General features: G+C 46.3%; 2 protein-coding genes across 2 annotated transcripts; both read left to right on the forward strand.

Moving 5' to 3' along the window:
• Nucleotides 1-4844: 4844 nt before the first annotated feature.
• Nucleotides 4845-12604, forward strand: LOC149335012 (uncharacterized). The gene is made up of 5 exons (XM_089553720.1): nucleotides 4845-4960; nucleotides 8571-8665; nucleotides 10816-11058; nucleotides 11514-11567; nucleotides 12454-12604. The coding sequence occupies exons 2-5, from the start codon at nucleotides 8587-8589 to the stop codon at nucleotides 12519-12521; spliced, it is 444 nt and encodes a 147-aa protein (XP_089409846.1). The 5' UTR covers nucleotides 4845-4960; nucleotides 8571-8586; the 3' UTR covers nucleotides 12522-12604.
• Nucleotides 12605-18750: 6146 nt separating this feature from the next.
• LOC149335013 (uncharacterized) lies at nucleotides 18751-20174 on the forward strand. Its single transcript, XM_089551714.1, has 4 exons — nucleotides 18751-18914; nucleotides 19443-19520; nucleotides 19714-19776; nucleotides 19881-20174. The coding sequence occupies exons 1-4, from the start codon at nucleotides 18761-18763 to the stop codon at nucleotides 19919-19921; spliced, it is 336 nt and encodes a 111-aa protein (XP_089407840.1). The 5' UTR covers nucleotides 18751-18760; the 3' UTR covers nucleotides 19922-20174.
• The last annotated feature ends 2995 nt before the right edge of the window (nucleotides 20175-23169 follow it).

Below are 23169 nucleotides of genomic sequence, written 5' to 3' on the forward strand. Positions count from 1 at the left end.
ACACATTAGGCGGAACAGGATTGCTACTTTTTTAAATGGGCATGCAAAAGTCTGCAAGCAAACTGGTTTCCCAATCCCTAACGCCAGCTTTAATTCCGTCTTGACATAACTCTTGTGGCAGATAATGCTGGACGGAACTGTATGGTGTCAGATACAGTTCAGTCTCAACAAACCCAAGCCAAAACTCGTTCTATTGCCATTTCTCACTGACTGCCTGGAAAATAAAATGATGCAGCAGAATATCCTGTCAAATATTAGGCTGAACAGGATTGCCACTTTTTTAAATCGACATGCAAAATTCTGCATGCAAACTGGTTTCCCAATCCCTAACGCCAGCTTTAATTCCGTCTTGACATAACTATTCTGGCAGATAATGCTGGACGGAACTGTATGGTGTCAGACACAGTTCCGTTTGGACGGAACCCCATCGTTACATGCAGTTCCGTCTGGACGGAACTTTAGCGCAAATTGTAGTTCCGTCTAGACGGAACTGTAGCGCAAATTGCAGTCCTGTCCGGACGGAACTCTAGCGCAAATTGTAGTTGCGTCTGGACGGAACTCTAGCCACAGCCAAAATATATCATATATGTTGCCAGGGCGAGATGGTTTCTTTGCGTCTAGGTGGAGTAAACGATTTAACTAACCTATTTCACTTATACTTCTCTGAGCCAAAAACTTCGTATACAAAGGGATTACGGGAGAAATGCCACTATTACCAACTGTAAACACTGATTTGAAGTAATTATTCATAGCATGAGTTTCATTTACATATTGTTCTAGAGAATTTAGAACCATGCTTTGTTATTTGGTTTGAAAAAGTGCCAAAATTTTGGAAGCTTTCTGGAAAATTGCCACCATATTGGTTAAATAATTGACTTGAGCGGTCTTTACTTTGACTTGAAATCATTAATTGTTATGACAAGACCACTACGGTTTCCAAGTTTGCGTTATAACAATTTTCTTAGTCGTTGGTCTTTTGCGTTTGTCAAGGGTCACATTGCGTGTTATACACGGGTTATGTACCCAAGATATTTTTGTTTTAGCCGATACGTAATTATGAATTGTCAAAGATACCGTGTTTCTGAACTCGCGCCACAGGATCTCAGCATGTGCGCAAGGCTCATTTGTTGAAATGCAGCGAATTCACGAACAAGGTGATTCAAGATGCCTGAATCGTTGGCATGTCTGTAATCGCATGAATTTACAAATGCATGCATTGACAAATATGTAGTATAATAAAAAAGCTAGCTCAACAACAAGTGTAATTCACCTTGTTCCTTCTTGCCTCAGAAAAACTGAAGCTTGTATAAAACATTTTAGCGCAGAAAGACAGAGGCCTTACATGAGCCTGTCTCTAAAGCAAAAACATGTTTTTATCTAGAAACGCCATCACATCAAAGACCTACTCACACACACAAAAAATAAACACTGCTTGCACTTCTGCCTGAGTTGCGAAATTCGAAGAGGAGGAGTAAAATTTGTCTGTACTTCTTTTTAAGTTCTCTGCCTGTTTCGTGCCTCCCTTAATCTGCTCCTTCTTAACACTGCCAAGGCTTGCATCCACTGTAAGACACTTACCGCGTCCTTCATTCTCTTATAACCATCTACAAGAAACTACAGCCGCCGCGGTGGCTCAGTGGTTATGGCACTCAGCTGCTGACCCGAAAGACGCGGGTTCGATCCCGGCCGCGGCGGTGGAATTTCTTTGGAGGAGAAATTCTAGAGGCCCGTGTACTGTGCGATGTCAGTGCACGTTAAAGAACCCCAGGTGGTCGATATTTCCGGCCGCCGCGGTGGCTCAGTGGCTATGGTGAGAGAGAGAGAGAGACTCTGGTGCTCGGCTGCTGACCCGAAAGACGCGGGGTTCGATCCCGGCCGCGGCGGTGGAATTTCTTTGGAGGAGAAATTCTAGAGGCCCGTGTACTGTGCGATGTCAGTGCACGTTAAAGAACCCCAGGTGGTCGATATTTCCGGCCGCCGCGGTGGCTCAGTGGTTATGGTGAGAGAGAGAGAGAGACTCTGGTGCTCGGCTGCTGACCCGAAAGACGCGGGGTTCGATCCCGGCCGCGGCGGTGGAATTTCTTTGGAGGAGAAATTCTAGAGGCCCGTGTACTGTGCGATGTCAGTGCACGTTAAAGAACCCCAGGTGGTCGATATTTCCGGCCGCCGCGGTGGCTCAGTGGTTATGGTGAGAGAGAGAGAGAGAGACTCTGGTGCTCGGCTGCTGACCCGAAAGACGCGGGGTTCGATCCCGGCCGCGGCGGTGGAATTTCTTTGGAGGAGAAATTCTAGAGGCCCGTGTACTGTGCGATGTTAGTGCACGTTAAAGAACCCCAGGTGGTCGATATTTCCGGCCGCCGCGGTGGCTCAGTGGTTATGGTGAGAGAGAGAGAGAGACTCTGGTGCTCGGCTGCTGACCCGAAAGACGCGGGGTTCGATCCCGGCCGCGGCGGTGGAATTTCTTTGGAGGAGAAATTCTAGAGGCCCGTGTACTGTGCGATGTCAGTGCACGTTAAAGAACCCCAGGTGGTCGATATTTCCGGCCGCCGCGGTGGCTCAGTGGTTATGGTGAGAGAGAGAGAGAGACTCTGGTGCTCGGCTGCTGACCCGAAAGACGCGGGGTTCGATCCCGGCCGCGGCGGTGGAATTTCTTTGGAGGAGAAATTCTAGAGGCCCGTGTACTGTGCGATGTTAGTGCACGTTAAAGAACCCCAGGTGGTCGAAATTTCTGGAACCCTCACCTACGGCGTCTCTCATAGCCTTAGTCGCTTTGGGACGTTAAACCTCATAAACCAAACCAAACCAAACCAAACCAAACCAAACCGAAATTTCCGGAGCCCTCCACTACGGCGTTTCTCATAGCCTGAGTCGCTTTGGGACGTTAAACCCCATAAACCATAAACAAGAAACTACCAACGTACACAGAGTGTTCCGAAGTCATTTAGAAGTGTCTGATGTTGCTGATGATGTCAACTGAACAAACTCAGCATGAACCCCGTGGTTGGAAGGGTTTGGAGGTGTTTTGCTACCGCACGTCCCAATCGATGAACACGGAGGTCGCCAGACGCGCGAGGCACGAGATAAGTGCACAGGATGGTCGCCTGATCGCGGGGAAAAGATAGCGGTGGAAATGATAGTAATCACGGAGGAGCGCGTGTCCCTCCCGGGGCGACAAAAGTTGCGCGAAGCATGTGCACGAGGTGGCCAAGTGACCGCAGATGACCTTTCAGCGTGTGTCTGTGGGGGCGTATCAGACGCGTATCTCGTTGTAAAAGCGGAACCACGAGATACGGCATGCTGTATTCTCGCTCACTTGAAGTACCTTGAGCACGTCTAAGAACAAAACCTCGTTGTCATTCAAAACAATAGATGGATTAAACTAACATTCGACCTCCCCTCTTGTTTTAACCCTCGCATAAGTTGATTACTGTGTCGTAACAGGAAAGCTGTGTTATACAGCTACCGCATGCATCCACACGTAGGGCAAGGATATGATAGAAGAGAAGGCGGCGTTTTTTTTAAAGGAAATAAAATAGTTTGGTTTGAGATTTTATTAAGTTTAACGTTTTACAGCGTGTCACGCTATGAGGAATGCCGTAGTGAAGGGCTCCGGAAGTGAAGTTGTGCTAGAACTCGGTTTAAAGAGGTCGAATTCATGAAAAGCAGTGGTAAAGCATGCGGAGCATTTTTGGTCTGGTTTGGTTTATTGGGGTTTAACGTCCTAAAGTGGCTAAGGCTATGAGGGACGCCATAGTGAAGAGCTCCGGAAATTTCGACTACCTTGGGTTCTTTAACGTGCACTGACATCGCACACTACACGAGCCTCTAGAATTTCGCCTCCATCGAAATTCAGCCGCCGCGGCGGGGATCGAACCCGCGTCTGTCAGGTCAGTAGTCGAGCACCGTAACTACTGAGCCCCCACGGCGGGGCGCGGAGCATTTTGGGGCTAGCGTTTGAAATGGAGGCGTAATCACCGAATAATCCCATGTCGGCGTTTAGGCTTCTCCGGAGTGCACAGCGACTTGCAGATGCAGCAACGATGACTTCGCGTACGGTGGCGCCACGTTTCCAGAAAAGAAACGGTTGTTTCAAGGAAGAAAATCAATGCCACCGAAAGTGAAACCCACGAAGAATTGTTCCCTTTAACGTGCACTGACATCGCACAGTACACTGGTCCCTAGCATGTCACCTCTAGTGAAATGCGACTGCTGCATCCAGGAGCAAGCCCGCTTCTTTCAGGTCAACGGCCGAGCACGATAACAACAGAGCCAGCCTGGCGGCTGAAAGCAAATCCCTACGGAATTTAAGGCAGTGGTCTGAATGACGCGCACACACGTGAGTGGAACCCCTCAAATAGCGCCAATTTCGCCATAGTTTCGGGCTTAAATGTTTTCTCCAGAAATCTATTTCAACTAGTTGAGATCTCCATTTTAGTAAAGGACTAAGTGTAATACTTGAGAGAGAACAGAAATACAGATATTTCCATTGCATGGTCGGCAAAAACAAGCAAGAAGGTAATCATGTAGATGTCCCGGAGAATACTCTGCGAATTGGCCGGGCCAGTTTCCTATCTTCATTTCTTTTCTATGCCTTTCAATGAACACCGGCAGGAAATGGTGGCGAAAGTTAAAGAAAGGGCGTATCGACGAGCTCAGATAAGATGCAGCTCTAGGTAGCTGACTAGCTCTGTCTGTGTTCCTGGTCTCTGTCCTGTTTACGCTATTGCTCTGAAGCTGATTGGTGTTTTACATTGTCAGGTAACAAAGCCGGCCGCTAGGGCAACTTCGCGATAAAACACTCGACTGACATTCGTGATCGCAGAGCGAGGAGCGATTAGTTTGACAGAGGTCACTCTGCATAGTAGACGTACCTCTGTGCTCAGCCGGCATTGCTCACCAGGAGCCATACTGAAGACGTCGGCTGTCCTGTCACCCCACTTCTTCGCGTCTTCTTTCTGCGGTGAGCTCACAAAATTATTCTCACGCTTCTGCAGGTTTATGTACTGAATTGCAACTGGTTCCCATGTGACTCGTTTTTTTTTCTGCCCTTCTTGAAGAGTTGCTGAACAGCGTGGAATGCATGTAAGCTACGGAAGCATTCGTTCAGTCCTTTTTTAAATTTCCAGCTTTTTGTGCGCTTTATTTCATAAAATAATAATGTCTTCTTGTAGGGGGCAACTGAAATAGGAATGCTCATTGTTATGTTTCCTCTACCGGTGAATTCATATTACTTGAACAAAAAGAAACGATATTCATAGATTTCACCCCAGTGGTTGGGTACGTTTGATGGTGCTTATCCAACTTCTCACAAAGTGTGCTTTCTTGAGAAATGCTAAAACAGAGCGTGCCGAGGTTTCAGTGCATGTTACCGAACTTCAGGTGTTCAAGTTAATCCGAAAGGTCTGTCTCTGACGTCGCTTCGGTGCATAAATATCCACTTACATTTAAGCGTCATTTCTTAAGCAATCCAATGCCCCTAACATGCCATTAACATAGGAACCAGTTACCAGGTACACTCTTCTCGCTGACATGTTGTTCCAGCACAGTAGTGACATGGCTCTAGATAGCTAGGAATTGTGGAACAAATGGCAGTCGTCGAGCATTGCGTAAGCTACTACAAACTCTCGCAGTGGCAGCGATGACCCATGTGCATTTTGAAACTTCCGGCAGTGACAACGGTCGCATGCTGTTTTGATTGGGGTCTCAAAAAACAAAAGCGAAGAGGGTTCAGCTTAAGTTAAGGACAATGCAACGAGCTATGGAAAGAAAAATATTAGGTGTATAACATTAAAAGATGGGGAGCGGGTGGAGTGGTGAGGGAAGAAACGCGGGTTAATGACATCCTAGTTGCAATCAAGAGGAAGAAATGGGCTTGGGCAGGGCATGTAATGCGAAGGCAAGATAACCGCTGGTCCTTAAGGGTAACGGAGTGGATTCCAAGAGAAGGCAAGCGTAACAAAGGGTGGCAGAAAGTTAGAAGGGCGGATTAGATTAAGAAGTCTGCGGGGAGACTGTGGCCGCAGCTGGCAAAGGGCACGGTTAATTGAAGAGACAGGAGAGAGGCTTTAGCCCTGCAGTGGGCGCAGTCAGGTAGATGATCATGACGACTGGTTCTATCAGCTGCGGTTCTGTGATTTTATTCTATGGAACCAGTGTTTCTTATTATTCAAAACACTTTCAGATATGTTCCCTGAAAGTGACACGCCTTTCGTCCTCAGGTCGCATTATTAGATATGGTAATACATGAGTTTATGCATGCGACACAAATGAAAATCGTGGAATTCTAAGTGAACGATGCCACATGATGTATTGATTTGTTAACTTGCTTGCACACACTCACACATACAGACAACCTTTACGATTTCACACCGGGACACCTATCAGCGGGGAGTATTTTCACTGTCACACGCGAACCTTTGGCAGAGCGAAGAGGTTTCGAAAATTCGTGCGGCCAGCCCTCTTGGGGGCGTATCTTGTTTGCACTTTCACTGAGTAAACATTTCTGTCACGAAATTTGAAATAGCAAAGAAATTTTTATCATACATATGGTTTTATATAAGACGTCTATAAGGCAGAATGCTTCGTTACTGCTTCCGACCTGTTACTGGGACTACCACGTTAAATTAAAGTGATCTTAGGCACTCCACTTTGAGTAAAGGGTAGCGTTGACCGATAAGTGGCTAAAGGGAGGTTGATGATATGAATTCTTCTTTGTGTAAGACAATGCTGATAACTATTCATCGATGGTGAAGTCACATGACCTCTCTCTAATTTCTCACTGCTGCGTCTCCTGTATGAACAAATAAAAATCACGTTTCATCACACGAGTAGTGGAATTTTCCCGTAGTCGCATGCTGGCAGCGCTATCTTAGTGGCATGTTTGCCGCTTGGGAAAAAGTGATGGGATGATACGAGATAAAAGTTGAGATAAGACTATGTACCAATAATCAGATAGCGATAGGTACGTAAATTCTCTAACGCCGCTGCTGAACGCCAGTGTGCCCGCAAGGCATCAGTGTAGTTTGACAGCTACTCTGCATCGCCTCGAATCACTTTACAGCGGTTAGCTCTCCTGATTTTTAAGCCGCTATTGTTAAATGACATCTGCATACAGAAGAAAGCGTTTATATATATAAGTACGCATGCTATCATCGCTTTCCAATTGTACGTTCGCTTAAGTTAAGCGTTCTCAAATGACCGTACGAACCTAGTGCTGGTTTTAAATTTATCAGCATATATTATATAGCAAATGACACGGGAATGCCTGTTCAAAACAAAAGTTAACTAGGAGAAGCATGGCGCATATAGGAAAATTGCTGTAAGAAAAGCGGCGAAACGTATTCGGATAAGAACGAATAATATTGTCACCATGAAGAAGCTGGCAGTGGCACGGGACGGTGTGCTCGCACTAGGTCAGCAGCCATTAAGTCATCTCTTTGCCATCGTTCATTGCGTTTCATTCTTGGGTTGGCCGCCACGTAACAATATTATGCACGTTTCTTAGCTTCATCGGAGCTGAAACGCGTGTATGGTCATAGCAGCGGGCTTCATCGGAACCCACGCGTGATGAGCTACTCGGCTTTAGCTCTGGTCTATGCACATCGGAATTGATGCTTCTGAAGTAAGGCATGGTGTTCGGCTAGTTGGTTAAGAGGACTAGTAAGTATAAAACTGCGCGAAGAAGATGGAACGGCGGAACACCCAGACACATACACAAAGCGATTTGTGTGTGCATCTTTGTGTTCTCCAACTGTGCCGTTTTCTTTGCGCAGTTTTATATTTGCTGATCCTAACGTTTCTGAAATGTAATCGTGGAAGTCGCGCAAACGTTTTCGTTCGTCATTTTAAATTGCTTGCTTTATTTCTTTGTTGCAAGTTCTACGTTCTGGCTTGTACATCTAATTTACACATAGTCCTGACTATAAGCTACAGCAAACAGCAGGTAGTTTTTTTTTTTTTTTCGGAGAAGAGCTCGTAATAGACCAGTCGGCTTCCCGAGGAGATCAGGGGGCTTAGACAAAGTCCACGGTTGAAGATAACCAAGGCTCAGCACTGCGACCCGCTGGCATCCGGTGTGCGTGTTTACTCCCGCCGAGGAAAGACAATGTCTATCGACGGAAGTGAGTCATCGTGGACTCCAGTTTCCACGATGGCGTATGGCTGGAAAACGTGAGGTTGTACGTCGACTCAGAGGCCTACTTGTGTGTCGGTAAAGCAAGATGGCCATTACCGATCTGTCTGCAATCAAATCAATCAATCACTAAATAAATAAATAAATCAATCAATCAATCAATCAATCAATCAATCAATCAATCAATCAATCAATCAATCAATCAATCAATCAATCAATCAATCAATCAATCAATCAATCAGTGCGTAATAATAATATTGCAATCTATAGCATACATCGTGAAGAAACGATGTAGTAAGCCAACCAACAATTAAATTGTTGAAATCTTGCGTATTTTGTTGTCAGATCCTGAACATTGTGTGACGCCTGAGGTCGTTTTGTAGTATGAACATAAAGATACCCTTGGCAAGGTAAATTTTTTTTCGGCTGTTTTTTCCAGACCCCTGAAGCTTGCTATGACCTTTCATACGACAAGGATGATCCTCGCCTTCCTTCTCGCTGCGGTATTTGCTCACCCAAGCCTCTCGGACAAAAGTAAGTGACGTTGCAGCGGTTAAAAGTTTGGAAATGATGATTACATGGTCTTCTGGAGTTCAGTGTGGAACAGCACTCAGCTTGGGAATCCCGAGCAGCGGAACGGAATTTTTTATGCCAGCAAACGAGCACTGACTTACAGTTCTTTTTTATTGTCTTATTACAGTTAGTGTTGACTATTCGTTTAGTTGCTGCATTATAGCTACTTCGCTAATTTAATATCATTCTTTCCTCATGTTGACCCGAAAGACCGGCTTCGATCCCGGCCGCAGCGGTCGTATTTCGATGGTGGCGGAATTCCAGAGGCCCGTGAACTGTGCGATGTCAGTGCATGTTAAGGAACCCCAGGTGGTCAATATTTCCGGAGCCCTTACTACGGCGTCACTCATAGCTTAGTCGCTTTGGGACGTTAAACCTTAATAGACCAAACCATTCTTTTCTCAGTATTTTGTATTTTTAACTGCTTTGCTACCTCCTTAGTGGTCATTGGCCATCTAGCGGAGAAGATTTTGAAAGAAAATGTGAGCAAAAAGAAAAGTCCCTTTTCAAAGCTCTAATATTAAAAGCGGAGCGAATAAACTGATATAAAGGTAAAATTTTTAAAATAAAAGAGTAAAAGAATGGTTATTGTGTTTGGGTCACGGGTTCAGCATGCAATGGGAACAGATTTTCTCGTCAGTACTATTCCAGCCAGCATTAATTTAAAGCCTGTGCCACTAGTAACTCAGCTCAATACTTCGGTTTTTCTTGGTGACAGACCATCTTTACAGTTCATTAAAGTATGAAGATTTTTTTTCATTAACACTCGTTAATGAAAACTGGGCAGTACAGCAGCAGTCGTTAATTATATCATAAGCAAATCAAACGGTTCTGTTCCTTATAACGGCAATGCATCGCTATCATGCCTACGTGCTTTTCAAATTTAACTTCTGCTTCATTTTAGTGATTCACTGTGGTGCAAGTATAGTTTCCTTGGACTTCGCTTTCACTTTTGGGTGAACTGCGTAATATTGTAAGATACTATTCTGAACATATCCTTAATGGTGACGGGCTCACGTGCGGATGCTAAGTGAAATCATGTTTAAAGTTTGTCCTGAGCTCGTATCGAGCAGTTAAGACTATCACTGAAAACCAATGGGGTGAGTTTTTGGTGATGAACTGTAGAAAACTACTAATATCCTGAGCGGGATTTGAGGATATATTGATTATTATCGTGCAGTCTTATGATATGCAAAAAAATTGTGTTTGTAATCAAGTTCCCTTTAAAACGATGTGCTTTTCCAGAATTTCTGGGTACGATATGCAGCTGAAGTCCACTGCGAAGCTTTGGCCACAGTCGTGTCTGTCATCTACTGTTCCATCAGCATAAGAAAATATGTTGTTTAGGCTTTTCATGCTACCTAAATAAACAGCTAATCCCCATCGATTAAATTAAAGTGCAAGAAGTTGGATACCTCTGACTCGCTTGAGAGAGTGCGACCTTAAACTCGTGACTTTCCCGAGTCAGCGGCGGCGTCGACCGTTTGAAGCCGGTGGGGCCGTAGCAACCAGCCGCTCCGGAAACCTATGCGGGCCACCTTGATCACGTGACCTTATGGTGTCAGATGCATTCAAATGCATTACAATTCCTTCAAATGCATTACCAACTAGCCCGGAACCTTGCTCTCTTGCTCTTATGGTGTCAGCACAGCTGCCCACCGCTGCCCACCGGATTTTGAGCAGAGTGATCATCATTGCAGGTGGCAGTTAAATTAATGATTGGTCGATTGAGGTCACTCGGCAAGAGGTAACCTGGGTCTCACAAGCCCCACCGCTGGGAGCACCTGCCATAGCAGAGCAGTGGCGCATCGCTTCACCGCTTCCCCACTGCGCCAGGAGTTGTAAGAGGACTCCCGGGGATCTATATGAATGCAAGGTGTACCATCACCCATTCTGCATGTATGGGCATCAACCTATTGACAATATCACGTCATACCCTTAAAGCGGAGATTAAATGCACCCTCCAATTTTTACTTTTGTACCTGATTGGATAGCGGTATGAAAGAGTTTAACGGGGGCCATTGTTCACTGTTGCCAACTGCAGTTATATTTTTCTAGTTGCATCCTTTAGCAGAGACAAGGATTTATTCGCTTTGAATCGCACATCGCAGGTTTCCTGAGCGACTACGAAGCGATCCATGGCTATGAGGTAGACGGCATTGAGCCGTACGTCGTCATCCCCGGCGTCGATGCGGAAGCCTGCGCGCGGAACTGCTCCAACGAAAGCATGTTCCAGTGCCAGCATTTCCAGTACCACCCCGACAATGCCAAATCGCCTGGAATCTGCAGCCTCTTCCTGATCAAGACCCGGGCTTATGCCAAGGCTTCTGATGTCACTACCATATATACCAAGAGTACGTGCCACTCTCAAAACTGCTAGTAAGGCCGGGGAGGTTGTGTCTTAGGGAGCCTCTGTATATGTCTGCATATATTAACTATAAGGATCTCGTTTGGCGTTAGTGGGATGGATGCTGCGTTGAAGTAAATTAAGAAAATATCACCAGGAAAAGGGGAACACAAGCAGAGAAAGAGGTAAAGAGTCTAAGCGGAGGTGATGAAGTGGGCATAGTACAACGAGCTGCAATCAATGTCAAATACCATGCACAAGTCCCTTAGAACTCAGTAGCACTGAAGGGATGAGGAGGAAATTTTGGCGCACTCTCTTAAGATTTATTTTTCGTATTTTAGGGCATCTATATTCGATACAATCTATACCTAACAGTTCTGAACCAGCATCGCTGTTCAGTGGAAACAGGTCATTTATTTACTTTTAGAATGAAGTATTGTTCCGTTATTTTCTTCTTCCTAGACCGAGATAAATTCGCCGGGATTCCAGAGAGCTCTGCGTCGTCCCTGATTTTTGGTGAGTGCTTTTTTCGTTGGCGTTGCTGTGCTTGACTGCAGACTACTGCTACATTCAATATTTTAATCATGGGGTGGAAAAATTTTAAGCACACCGATTTTCCTAAGTCCGTTTGAGTGATCGGATCTCAATTGTAAAAAAAAAAAATGATCAGATTTGCCCGTAAAAATGAGTTCCTATAACGATTACAAAGAGCCACCGATATTCCATGCTAAGCTCGTGTGGGACTTCTCCATCTGCTGGCCTCCAAAAACTCGCCACAGCAGATTCCGTGATTTTAAACCGAAGAATCGTAAGCGCTGTAATCATTGCATTCTTTCTTGCACTGTTTTGTGTTGGCTGCTACACCTCATGCCGAAGGGCAGAAGGGGCTCCTGCTTTAGGAGTTAATCCGCAGGATACTGTTCGTCTCAGTGTTTTACCTTAATCAGCTGGGAAACCTTGAGAACAGCTTTCACTGGTCGAACGGGCCAAGCTGCCGCAGGAGTCCTGGGCTGGGGACCCCACCCATGAAGGCTTCCAGGGCGCTATGAGCAGTGTATAAACGTTTTATCTCTCTCTCTTTTACCTTTCCTCAGCTTTTTCGCTTCTTGTTGTCTGAGATTATGTTGCATGGCTAAAATTCTAAATTTGTGATCTTGTGAACAGCGAGCTGTATTTTATGTTTACTTGTACCGGTGTGATTTCATTTCCGGCCTGTTCTCTTTTACGATCTGTTCTCATAATCGGCCGTGTACTAACCTCATGAGCTGAGGCCAATGAAGTGAATGAAATTTATTTCGTTGCTCCTTGCCTATACGACCAAGACTAAAGAGAGAAAAAAAATGCGGTGCAGTTGCTGCAGTCGACATTTGACCCAGACGTGATTGCTCTTCTTCTTGCCCAGGATCCACTCCTTTGTCCATGCTGCTAACCCTGTTGGCCGCTGCCGCCATCGCAATCCTGATGAACTGAAGAAAAAAAATTGTTTACACCTTTTTTACATATTTGGGGTGTGGGGGGTCCTCTTTGTATAAATAAATTATGAGGACATTTGAGTGAGTGCACTGCGAGTGAATTGCAATCCTTGTTGGTTGTTGCATAAACAAAGAAAATATCTGTGATAATTTTGTGCCTGGATCAATGACCACTGTAAGACGTAAGCAGGCTTTAGGTGCAGTAATGTAAAAAAAAAGTGCAGTAACTGCCTCACCTAGGGTCGACATCTGGGCCCGTCTTCCAAATTACATGGCTTAAGAGAATGTCCCTCTCGGCCAATCAGTTGCCGAAAGAGACGTCTTGGAGAAGGATGCAAGTTGGAAAAAAACAAATGAACAAAAGGAGGAAAACACAACAAAGAAAACGACTGACCTGTATCAATTCCTTGAAGGTCGCTTCAGAAGCAGCATACGAGTCGCCAGCGAAGACCGAAAGGTAGGGAAATTTCAGCGATCCTTTGCTCTCATCGCCCTTTGTTGCCAGGCATAGTCAGTCCTTTAATGGTGACGTACCGTCTTTGTCAAAAGTTACCAGGCTGCATGGTTTGCTTCTAGCTTGTACAGTGTAGCCCTTGCGACTTTCTTAAAAATCAAAAGTTATTGGAAGGTAAGAAGACCCCCACTCCTCACCTTTGACGACCATTTGAGCCTCAGGGAAGCTCTAAGGGCTCTACTGTACTAGCTAGAAGCAAACCATGCAGCCTGGCTACTTTTGACAAAGACTACATTCCGGCGACTTGAAATGAATTGGCCGTTGTCCGCCGGCCACTGCCATACTTACACTAGGCGTACAGCCTTCGTCAAAAGTAACCAGGCTGCATGGTTTGCTTCTCATTGATATAGTAGACCCCTCACGTCTTCTCTAAAGATCAAAAACTTCTTTTAAAGTGAAAGCAGGGTTCTCCTTTCCATACAGAGATTTATAGAGCTTGAAGGCTGGCATAATAGCTTTAATATACGACTGAGAAGCAAACCGTGCAGCCTGGTTTCTTTTGACAAAGACTGTACATGGAGCCCGGGCCAGCACTGCCGCCAAAACGGATACTGAACGACAAGGACGAACAACAGCGGAAGTGGAAACAGGACAAGGCGCAGCGCACGCGGTAGTCTGCACGCACATAACCACAGCGGTGTCGGGCTTAACAAGCACTTCATATATTCATGCATAGCGTTTGCGCCTGGAAGCTATAGTTCTGCATGCGTGCTATGAGCGACGGACCGTTCATCCGGATTAACAAACCCAAAGAGTTCAAGGACGTGTGTCATCTAGAAGTGGTACACCCAGTGCAATAGCGAGGCAGCGGCAAGTGCAAGGAAATTGCGTCTTTCAAAACACATTTCGAAAGCCGCCGCCGGGATTATTCGTTGCGGAAAGATCAAAGGTGGTTGCCAGTTGTTTTTGCAGATAACTCCAGCATGCATGAAAAGCAACGGCGTTCCGAGAAAGAACAGGTCAAAGCAAGAGGACCGCTATGCTGATGCTCTATGTATGCTATTGAAAAGATAGCCTTTCCAGGAATGTCGAAGGGCGATAACATTGCTATCACCCTTCCAAGATGTGGTGGCCGCCGATGACGCGTACCTATGCACACTCACAACAACTTGTGATTCAACCTCTCGACAATTGCGGTACAGTAGCATATACGTTTCGGTGAACACGCAGGAGTGGTCCTCGGTTAAATGCGACAGCGCCCTCTGAAACTTGCCTAAAGGGTACCAAGGGTACTCTGGTGCCAGGCTTTCACTTGTAAGACAGAGGGCGAGGAGGAGTCGCAAGTTTGCACACCTTGATCAGCGCAAAAAACACAGTGCCCTGTATTGTAGCTTTAGTCCTGACCTGATGTGACCTAACCTAAGCTAGCCTATAGCCCATTTTTGCACAGCAGCATGCATGCACGTTAGTATAGTACCCCACAAGCGTGTGTCCTGCTCTTATATTCCTTTGTCGACGCCTTTTTGCGCTTCTCAATCTGTCTCGAATGATGACTGCGCGAATAGTCCAAATAAGCTTTTTATAAGTGGAAGGTGCAACAGTAAACAACCATCGTTTATACAAGCAAGATGTCGTGATATAAAGAAACCAAGTGCATACGCAAAATCCACGGCAGGTAGCATAGCAGTTATAATACACACAGCGGCGATCTGAAATTTAACAAACAACAGGCAGCCTGATGCTATGACATGTACCCAACAACAGAGTAAGTGTTCATGGGGTTAGCGATAGTCTGTAAACCCAAAGAAACTGGAGTTAATCGGACGCCTCCAGAAGTATATACCGCGTTACAATCTGGTAATTGACACGCTGAGTGACGCATACGCACGAGTACGCTTCAACGGTGATTTCTTCAGCACCGCTTTTCTTACGACGAAGAGCTGTCTTTGCTTATGATAATGTCCAATCTGATATTTTCTTTACTCCTGGCTGGGACGCGCGCGGAGGTGATCTCGGCAGCCCTTCAGAGCCATAGAGAAGATGAGTGCGAAGGACTGGAAAATTCCTAAGGGTTGCTAGGAAATCTGAAAGCGCTCCTCCTCCGCGAAGCGGAAATGCTGGATTTTTCTTTGCACACCAGGCTAGAGTCTATTTACGCCAACTAAATGAGTACGCACGGGCTTTTCGCGAAGCTCGCTTGTCTGAGTGGTGGGCTCGAGATAACAGCACGTCGGCATCACCGTGTGCGGCGATTTCGCGACCTACAGAAAGGTTTGTGCGTGCTATGATAACACATTCGTGTACACAGAAGCCTATGGCCTCCTGATAACGCACACTTTGTTGACGCAGTTCCTAGATTAGAAAGCCGTAAATGTCACCCAGTAGCTTGCTGACATGATTTCGAAACAGACACGTGGGAGGCGAACAAGCCTTCTCTAATGCCTTGTAACGCTTCTTTTGTTTTAATTGGTGCCTTGGATAAAAATATCTTTCGCTCTTTTTTTTTCTTACTTTAATTCGTTCCACCCTGTAAACTCGCACAACCTTCGTAATTGCACAGTGCACTATGATACCACTGCAATGGCGGTCGCAAGTTTGCAGACCTACATTGTACACGCCTGCGCTTTGATCGATTTGTCGCCCTTTCGGGGTTAATTAATGATTACCAATGCCTTCAGCAGACTAAGTTTAGTCAGAGAAAAGACTAACCGCTAAAGGAGGCATGACGTGTGAGAAAAATTACAAAGGTACAAGCAAAGGTACAAACGGAGGGACGAGCGGCATTTTTTTTATTCCCGTTACTTCATTTCACCCCCGTTCTCTATGCTGCACCAGGATGAGTAGAGAGTTGGGACTTTGCGCTTGCAATTTTCCAGGGTTGCAGCTGTCGGCCTTCTTTACTGACGAACGAAGAATATGCTTTTTGCACTTATTACGAAAAGACTGTTGCAGGGACGCTTCGCGTAGCTACATTGTGTCAGGAATACAAATAAGACTATGCCCATCCGGAAAATCTTAGTTACGGCAATACGCATACACGAGATATAAGCACTTCGCATCACGATTCGTAGGCGGCTGCGCTGCATAGTGTATGAGTCGACGGATCAACGGTTCGTACATCGTGCAGGGAATCAAATCAAAATAATTTTCCTGCTTGCACTGCATATTGTAATTCCTCTTGTCGGATAATAAGCGAAAAAAAAAAAGCGGGCACTGCTTGGTGGTCTAAGGCGTTGGCAGAAGATGTTGCTCTGTTCGTAATGTGCCGACGTTGATTCGAGTCACACACAGGGCTGAAGTTTCTTTTAGAGTTTTTGAGGATGAAGCGCTTTTACCTGTGGTTGTCGGCGCACCTCGGGCCATCTTGGGGCTAGGACGGAGGAGCCACACGGAGCCGTACCTAAACGACCTCGTTGAAACTTTCCTTCACCTCCCGGCGACAATGTACAGCGCTGTCACTGGAGTGGCGCATTCGTCAGCAGCAGCGTCCGTCTTCATAGTCTCGTGCTATCCGGGCGATACCAGAGTACGGTGCGAAAGAGCCCAAGTTCGGTCCTGCGGCCCAAGAGGCGCATGCGCAGTCTTGGTAGCCCTTAATAAGCGAGGCGACACGACGCGTGAGTTGCCTCTAGGGTCTAAAGAGAGAGAGAAACAAAGCAAGATGTTGGAGAATGCCATTTTGAGGCACATCCAGAAAGGCGAGTAATATGAATACAATCGTCCTGGCACTGACTGAAAATGCGAAATAAGAGCAGACCGAGTCCTGAATGCCATACGGCAAAACTGTCTTGACTGCTATGAAAAATTAAATCAGTAAGTATTTAACTAAGGTCCTATGGCTCACACTAGATTCGACGCTATAATGCGCGGCTATGAGGCTAAAACAAAGCTACAGGAGCTTTCGCTCTAAACAAAGGCGCCGAATGTGCTTCCTGTCGCTTTCATCGAATTTCGGTGAACTACTTGCAATCGACTGTAAATAAACAAAATGAGCTAGTCTGGACACATTGCACGCATGCTTATTCTCAAGCACTCTTTTTCAGGGGTGCACAATGTTAACTTTGCTTTCAATTCTTTCATTTGTTTGCACTCAGTTTCTTCACCAATGTGATTTATTTTTCATCAATGTGATATTTTTTTCCGCCATTCATTCTTATATTTGAAAAAGCCGGAAGCAAGCACTTAACGCTCTCTTTCTTTCCCAATAGGACAAAGGGCATGACCGAGCTGTTAATGAAAGGTACTTTTATAAAACTTCGTACGGACGCCTCGCGCAACTGAGAGGTTAGGCCCAAAACAGATTCCCGATCAAAACGACGGGAATGTGCTCGAGGACAGAGTCTAACGTGAGCGCGAGGTAGTAACAGAGCATCGACGACTGTTCCTGATGACACAGGTGGTTTTCGCATGTTTTACGAGTGCCGCAGAAGCGAAGCGCATTTAGTTGCTCTTTTATTTATTAGTGCTCACGGTGTCGGTTTACGACGCAACAGCGGGGGGGTGGGGGGGGGGGATTCTTTTTCTCTTTCTTCTCCTTCCTGTCTCTGCTCAAGCTACGGGCCTTGCATGCCTTCCGACGCCTGCTGACCGAGCGGGAAGCAGCCTGAGTTGGTGGCGTCAGAACTGCTTCCCAGATCTGAATCATCGCGCCATGGGCCGCTGTCTTGAAGCGCGGTTGTGGTGGCTGTGCGTTGCGTTCGTTGTTTGCCTACATGGTGAGTGTGACTTATAGTGGCTGCAAGTTTGGTTTGGTTTTGGTTTTGTGGAGTTTAACGTCCAAAAGCGACTAAGGCTATGAGAGACGCCGTAGTGAAGGGCTCCGGAAATTTCGACCACCTGGGGTTCTTTAACGTGCACTGACATCGCACAGTACACGGGCCTCTAGAATTTCTCCTCCATTGAAATTCTAGCCGCCGCGGCCGGGATCGAACCCGCGTCTTTTGGGTCAGCAGCCGAGCACCATAGCCACTGAGCCACCGCGGCGGCTGGCTGTAAGTTTGAGGCGAGCCTATAACGTATTACTGCGGGCACTTGATCTACCGCAGCGAGACGCAGACAAGGAACTAAACTCGACCCCTTATGTATGCGCCCAGAAGTTCTGTCACCCCTCCCATAAGCGCTCGGAAAGGATCCCGGCTGCCACCACCTGAGTTTGTAGACTAGTTGAGTGTACCAGGGATGCTGCATGGTCATCATGGGTGTTACATCTTCTCCGCGAGGCATCCGTAATTTTCCTGTTGGGGGATTGAAGAATTTTGAACAATTTGGCACGCAAACCCCGGCTTCCCTCAACGAAACGGGGTTGCTATGAACATTCCCTGGAGAAGCTTTCCCCAGTGCCTGTAACAGTGGACAGTGTCTTAGGTCCTTAGCCTCCCCTAGACAACAGAGAGATCCAATGAACTTTTTGTTTGCGTACTTAAAGGACATTGGACATCTTGACAAGCTCTGATTTCACCTTGCGCGTTACCCTCATGCATACTTCACGCTGTGAACTATGTTAGCCCATTTGTCAGACTTTGTACTTCATGATTTCATATGTTACATCATTTCTCGCCGATGTACATTAGTACGCATTTCATGGCCGCATTTTGTCCTCTCCTCCCTTTATTTTGCCTTTTCCGCACCGCTCTCCTTCCGTCTTTATCTCCCAAATTTCCTTCCCCACGCAGAGTGACATGCCAGCGATTTTTAAACGCCAGCTAAATTCTTTGCTTTTTCATTAAAACACTTGTCTCTCTCTCACACACGTGGCTTGGATGTCTACATCTAATACTGTGCGAATGGATATTTGCATGCAAGTTTGCAAGGGGCTTACCGGGGATCTTAACAACATCGCGGAGAGTATGAATACTACTGGTTCCTCAGGTTTTTTTTGTTTTTGTTTTCCAGTCATCGGGAGATGCTCGGCTGAAGAGCGGGAAAAAAGAAACATTGGTTAGTGACGATTTTTTTCTTAACGTGTTACTGCAAAAAACACGAAAAACAGCACTCATTAAGATATGCAAATATAAAAGAAGGGTTTCGGCAGAAGAGATTTCAGTGAATTCAAAAAGTTCTGTCTATCTACACCTTCAGCAAAGCTTGGCTGTGAGCGGTTGTTGTCTTTTAACTAAGCACCGGCTACGCTTGAAGGTAACCCTCCTGAAATATTGTGCTGCTTTGTTTTAAATGTCACCATTTTACATGTCTGGCGCCCAACCCGCTTCAGTTCATAAACCTGCAGCCTCAGAAAGTCTGCAGATTGGGGCCTTGAATTTCTCTCTCCACTTTCCATGACTTGCATCTTGCTTACAATGAATTTTTCTTTGGCATCGGGATATTGTCGACGCATTATCGCCTTTAACATTGTTTGTGCGGCCAAGTGTGCGGTGCGCAGGCACTCATTAATGCTATCTCGAAGATTGCATGATGGCAATAAAATAGGTCTATTTCATGATTGATTTTTTTTTTAATTTCTCTCAGCGGAAAATCCGGGTTCCTTCATTGATGTAAACAAGATCTCTAAAGTACTTTCGGACATCGCCACAGCTGGAAAGACTGGTGAGTTTTAGTGCATTTTAGTGATGTTGGAGTGATCGAAAGCAAAGCAATCGACGGTTAAACAACCAGTTTAAAAGATGGGAAGAAGTACGCAGGCTTAATGTTGATGCTTTCAATGTTAAGTTATTAGTTCCGACTAGACAGGAAAGTTTAATTACGGCCAAGTGTCACCTTTATTTTGCCGTTTTTTCAGTCAAAAATGCTCTGTCCAAGGCGTGGCAGAGCCTGTCCAAGCTCAAGCTTTTTCACCGGAAAAGTAAGGCCACCGCACGGGATAATAAGCGATGTCTGTTTAAATCTTCTTTTAAGTGATAAAAAAATTCCGCAAGTCACTTACCGCCTTTCTAACCCTCGTTTCAGACAAGCAAGTGATGGATCCCGCAATGCCAACGGGCCCTTAAGCCAAAGAAAGATACAATAAACTTCACGGAGATTACAGCAGCGTCTACGACTCTTTGTTGTTTACGCTAGTTTATTTGTCAGATGGTATAGCGGTGTGCACTTAAATCTAAAAACAAACTGCCCTGATATTGCGTGCCCAGTCGCACCTGGTATCACTGCGAACAGATTTATAACTGCTTAGTGTAGAGACCCGACACCTCCCGGGAACGGGAAGGATAGTTCTTCCAGCAAGATCTGAGGTAGATGCTTAAGGAACTGACTATGCATGGCTCACTTTACCATGGCCGCGTTCACAGTGGTTAGCAGCCGTTCCGGAGGTTCAGTCTCAAATTGAAAAAAAAAAAAAGAAAAAAGTTTTTCCGCATGGTTTGCTGGCATACAGACAACGCCGGCTCAGACAGAAGCGTTATAATTTTCTGGCCCAGTGTGTCATGTTTCAAATTAAATATGTTTCGGGTTTTGTGAGGATTCTTCTCACAGTGGTGCTTCTAAATGTCAGACTCCGCGCACCTATTGCATTCACAACGCCTTATCATCTAGTTGAAGGTGCTACAACGTTAAATATTTTGGTCATTAAAGCATACCTTTTGCGTTAAAAACTTCGTCCGCAAAAATGTATGCCGATAAAGCCCTTCCGGTACACGCATGAGGCCGTGGTGTGCCGTATGCACATAACGTGCGGAAGGAAAGATTGTCGCAGGTGTTTTTCTTATCCTGCGTTTTTCACCTGATGAGGAGAGGCTTCCCGACTTAAGTCGAAGGCATCCCTTTCAACCATTCGGCCCGATTACGAATGCGCAGGCAGCCGCTGTCTTCAGTGTACTGCAACTTCACATGAAAACGAGATCAAATCAAACCCTCGAAATGTGAAACCTTCACCAATCAATTAATAGAAAGGAAAGTTTGTTTTTATTTCCTTCCTTCGCTTCTGTGGTCTCAGCACCGGAAGGAGAAGAAGAAAACACTGACCACCCTAGAAAGAGGTGCAGTATACGTCGATTTGTCGACAAATATCGGCAAAAACAACTCAACACAGGCGAAGCTTCGTAAAGATATGCGCAAAACGACGTTAAGAAGTTGCGAGAATGGAATCGCGCGACTATTAGCGCAGCCTTCGCTACACGGGAAAAACACGTCTTCTGCGCGCTCCTTTACTTCCACCGGGCGGATGCACCTATAGAGCTTTGAAAATCAGTTTCTGCATTAGCCAGGTTTCACGATCCGCCGTGTTTCACGTCGAGGTATAACCGTGTTCGACGCCACTTTTCCCGACACTCTCCCTTCTCCTTGCATGCTCCTGCTTGCAGCATGTCAAACTCCGCGAATCACTCACTCTTCGGGGTATTGGATCGCCAACGAACGGCGCCGTTGTGACTGACTGGGTTTGGCCGTGAAACGAGCTGCGTGCGGCAGCGCGCGCTCGCGTCACGGGTCTCCCGGCGGCGTGCCTCGGGGCCATATATTTCTCTCCGGTTTCGGTCAAGCTGTGCTCGTGATCTACTGTTCCTAGCCACCAGCTGCGGCCGACACGAACTTATTCCCAGAAACATCGGCGCGGCCCTTCCGTTGGCCGACCAGACCCCTCTCACACGGCAGGCCGCTACTCTCTTTAATTTTTACTTTGTTTCCTTCATTGTTCCTTTATTATCTTTCGCGCCTCACCCCGGAGCCAACCCGTAGCTGTTGTGCGGCGTGTCAAGTTTACAAAGTTTCCTTGGTTAATGAGGGCCAGCCCCGCAGCTCTTAATTAGCTTCTCCTCTCCACCGGCGATGGCGCTACTGTAACAAGGGACGGCGCCCGCGACAGGTTTGACTCTCGGCGAAGGTAAGCCTTGTTTATGCCTTCCGCAGCTTTCTCTTAGGAGAAGCCGACGCTCTACGCGTGGACGCTGGCGGATGATTGGGGAAGCGGAAGTCGAGGCCTGGCGTCATGTCTCTCGTCTTGTCGCCCGCGATAACTCGTAATGTGACCGCGAGGGGCGCAGACAACCGTAAAAACGGTGTCCAGCATGTCAGGGCTTGCATATGCCTGCGTTTTTTATTATATGATTATTTCTTGTAAAAAAAAAGGCATTGTTTGTAAAGTTAAAAACAGAGTAAAAACTTTGAAGAATGAAAAATGCATGAATTTTTTGTTGAATTATTCCTAGCCTGCGAATGGTGCTTACGTGGAAGTGAAAGGCTCAGTAACTGTCTCACTCAGAGACCGCACCTGAACCAGGTCGTTAAGGAAGGAATAAAGGGAGGGAGGGGAGGTCTGAATTGAGGAGAGAGAAAGAGGCACGGTAGTAGAGGGCTCCGGGGTAATTTTGGCCCCTGGGATTCTTTAACGTGCGCTGATATCGTACAAGTCGGGAGCATTTATCCTCATTCAAAATACAGCAACCGCGGCTGGGATTCGATTCCGCGACCTCGTTTTCAAAAGGTGAAGCCTCGAGTGGCCCTGATCTGCGGCCTCGTTCCTTGTCAAGCACATCTGTGCTGGTGTCCTTAAAATTTTACACGGATATCCTTATCATTTATTTGCATTATCCGGCAAGTCTGTCTGCTAATTTTCTCTTCCTGGAAGCTTCTGTACGCAGGTTGTGGGTCACAAATTATTGTTGTTTGTATGCCAATTCGGTTTACCCCTTTGATTACTAGTTCGGTTGCGACTTCTGTCGCTTGAATCTGGTCAGTCCGGATTGTTGCTACACACAGCGAGAGTTCCTGTATAGGCAGGCCTCTGCAGTTACTGACACCAAACTCATACGGGACTGATTGCGTACTTTCAACTAGAAGGAGAAAACTGCCGACGCCCGACAACACACTCAATAGGGCACAGGCAGCAGCCTGGAGGGGCCTACAGGCCGGCACATACCCCAGCGTACCAAGATACCTATAGCCCACAGCCCGGGCATGTAGCAAGGCAAACTCAGATATTGAAGAAAACAGTAGGAGCCTTGAGCAGTGGTAGGCGATAGTGTCCAGCTCGGACCCTTCGACCCAGCTTCAGGTGGTGAAGAGGGCCTGGAGGGCAGCAACAGCCCTTGGAGTCCCGGACTTGAGAGCATCACCCCCTGAACAGAAGAGATTATTAAAATGTTTTTGTGTCTCTTTCTCTCTGAAAAGTGGAACGTGATACTTATTTATCTGTTAATTTACTTATTCGTTTTCAACGCGATAGCCTTAGAGGCCGTTATCCAGAAGATCCGGCGTCGGCGTTGTCGGCGTTGTGAGCGAAAAATAGGGTGGTCCAGCTGGCCAT

This window comes from Amblyomma mixtum, chromosome 7, assembly GCF_055824585.1.
Source record: "Amblyomma mixtum isolate Tamu chromosome 7, ASM5582458v1, whole genome shotgun sequence".
Lineage (NCBI taxonomy): Eukaryota > Metazoa > Arthropoda > Arachnida > Ixodida > Ixodidae > Amblyomma > Amblyomma mixtum.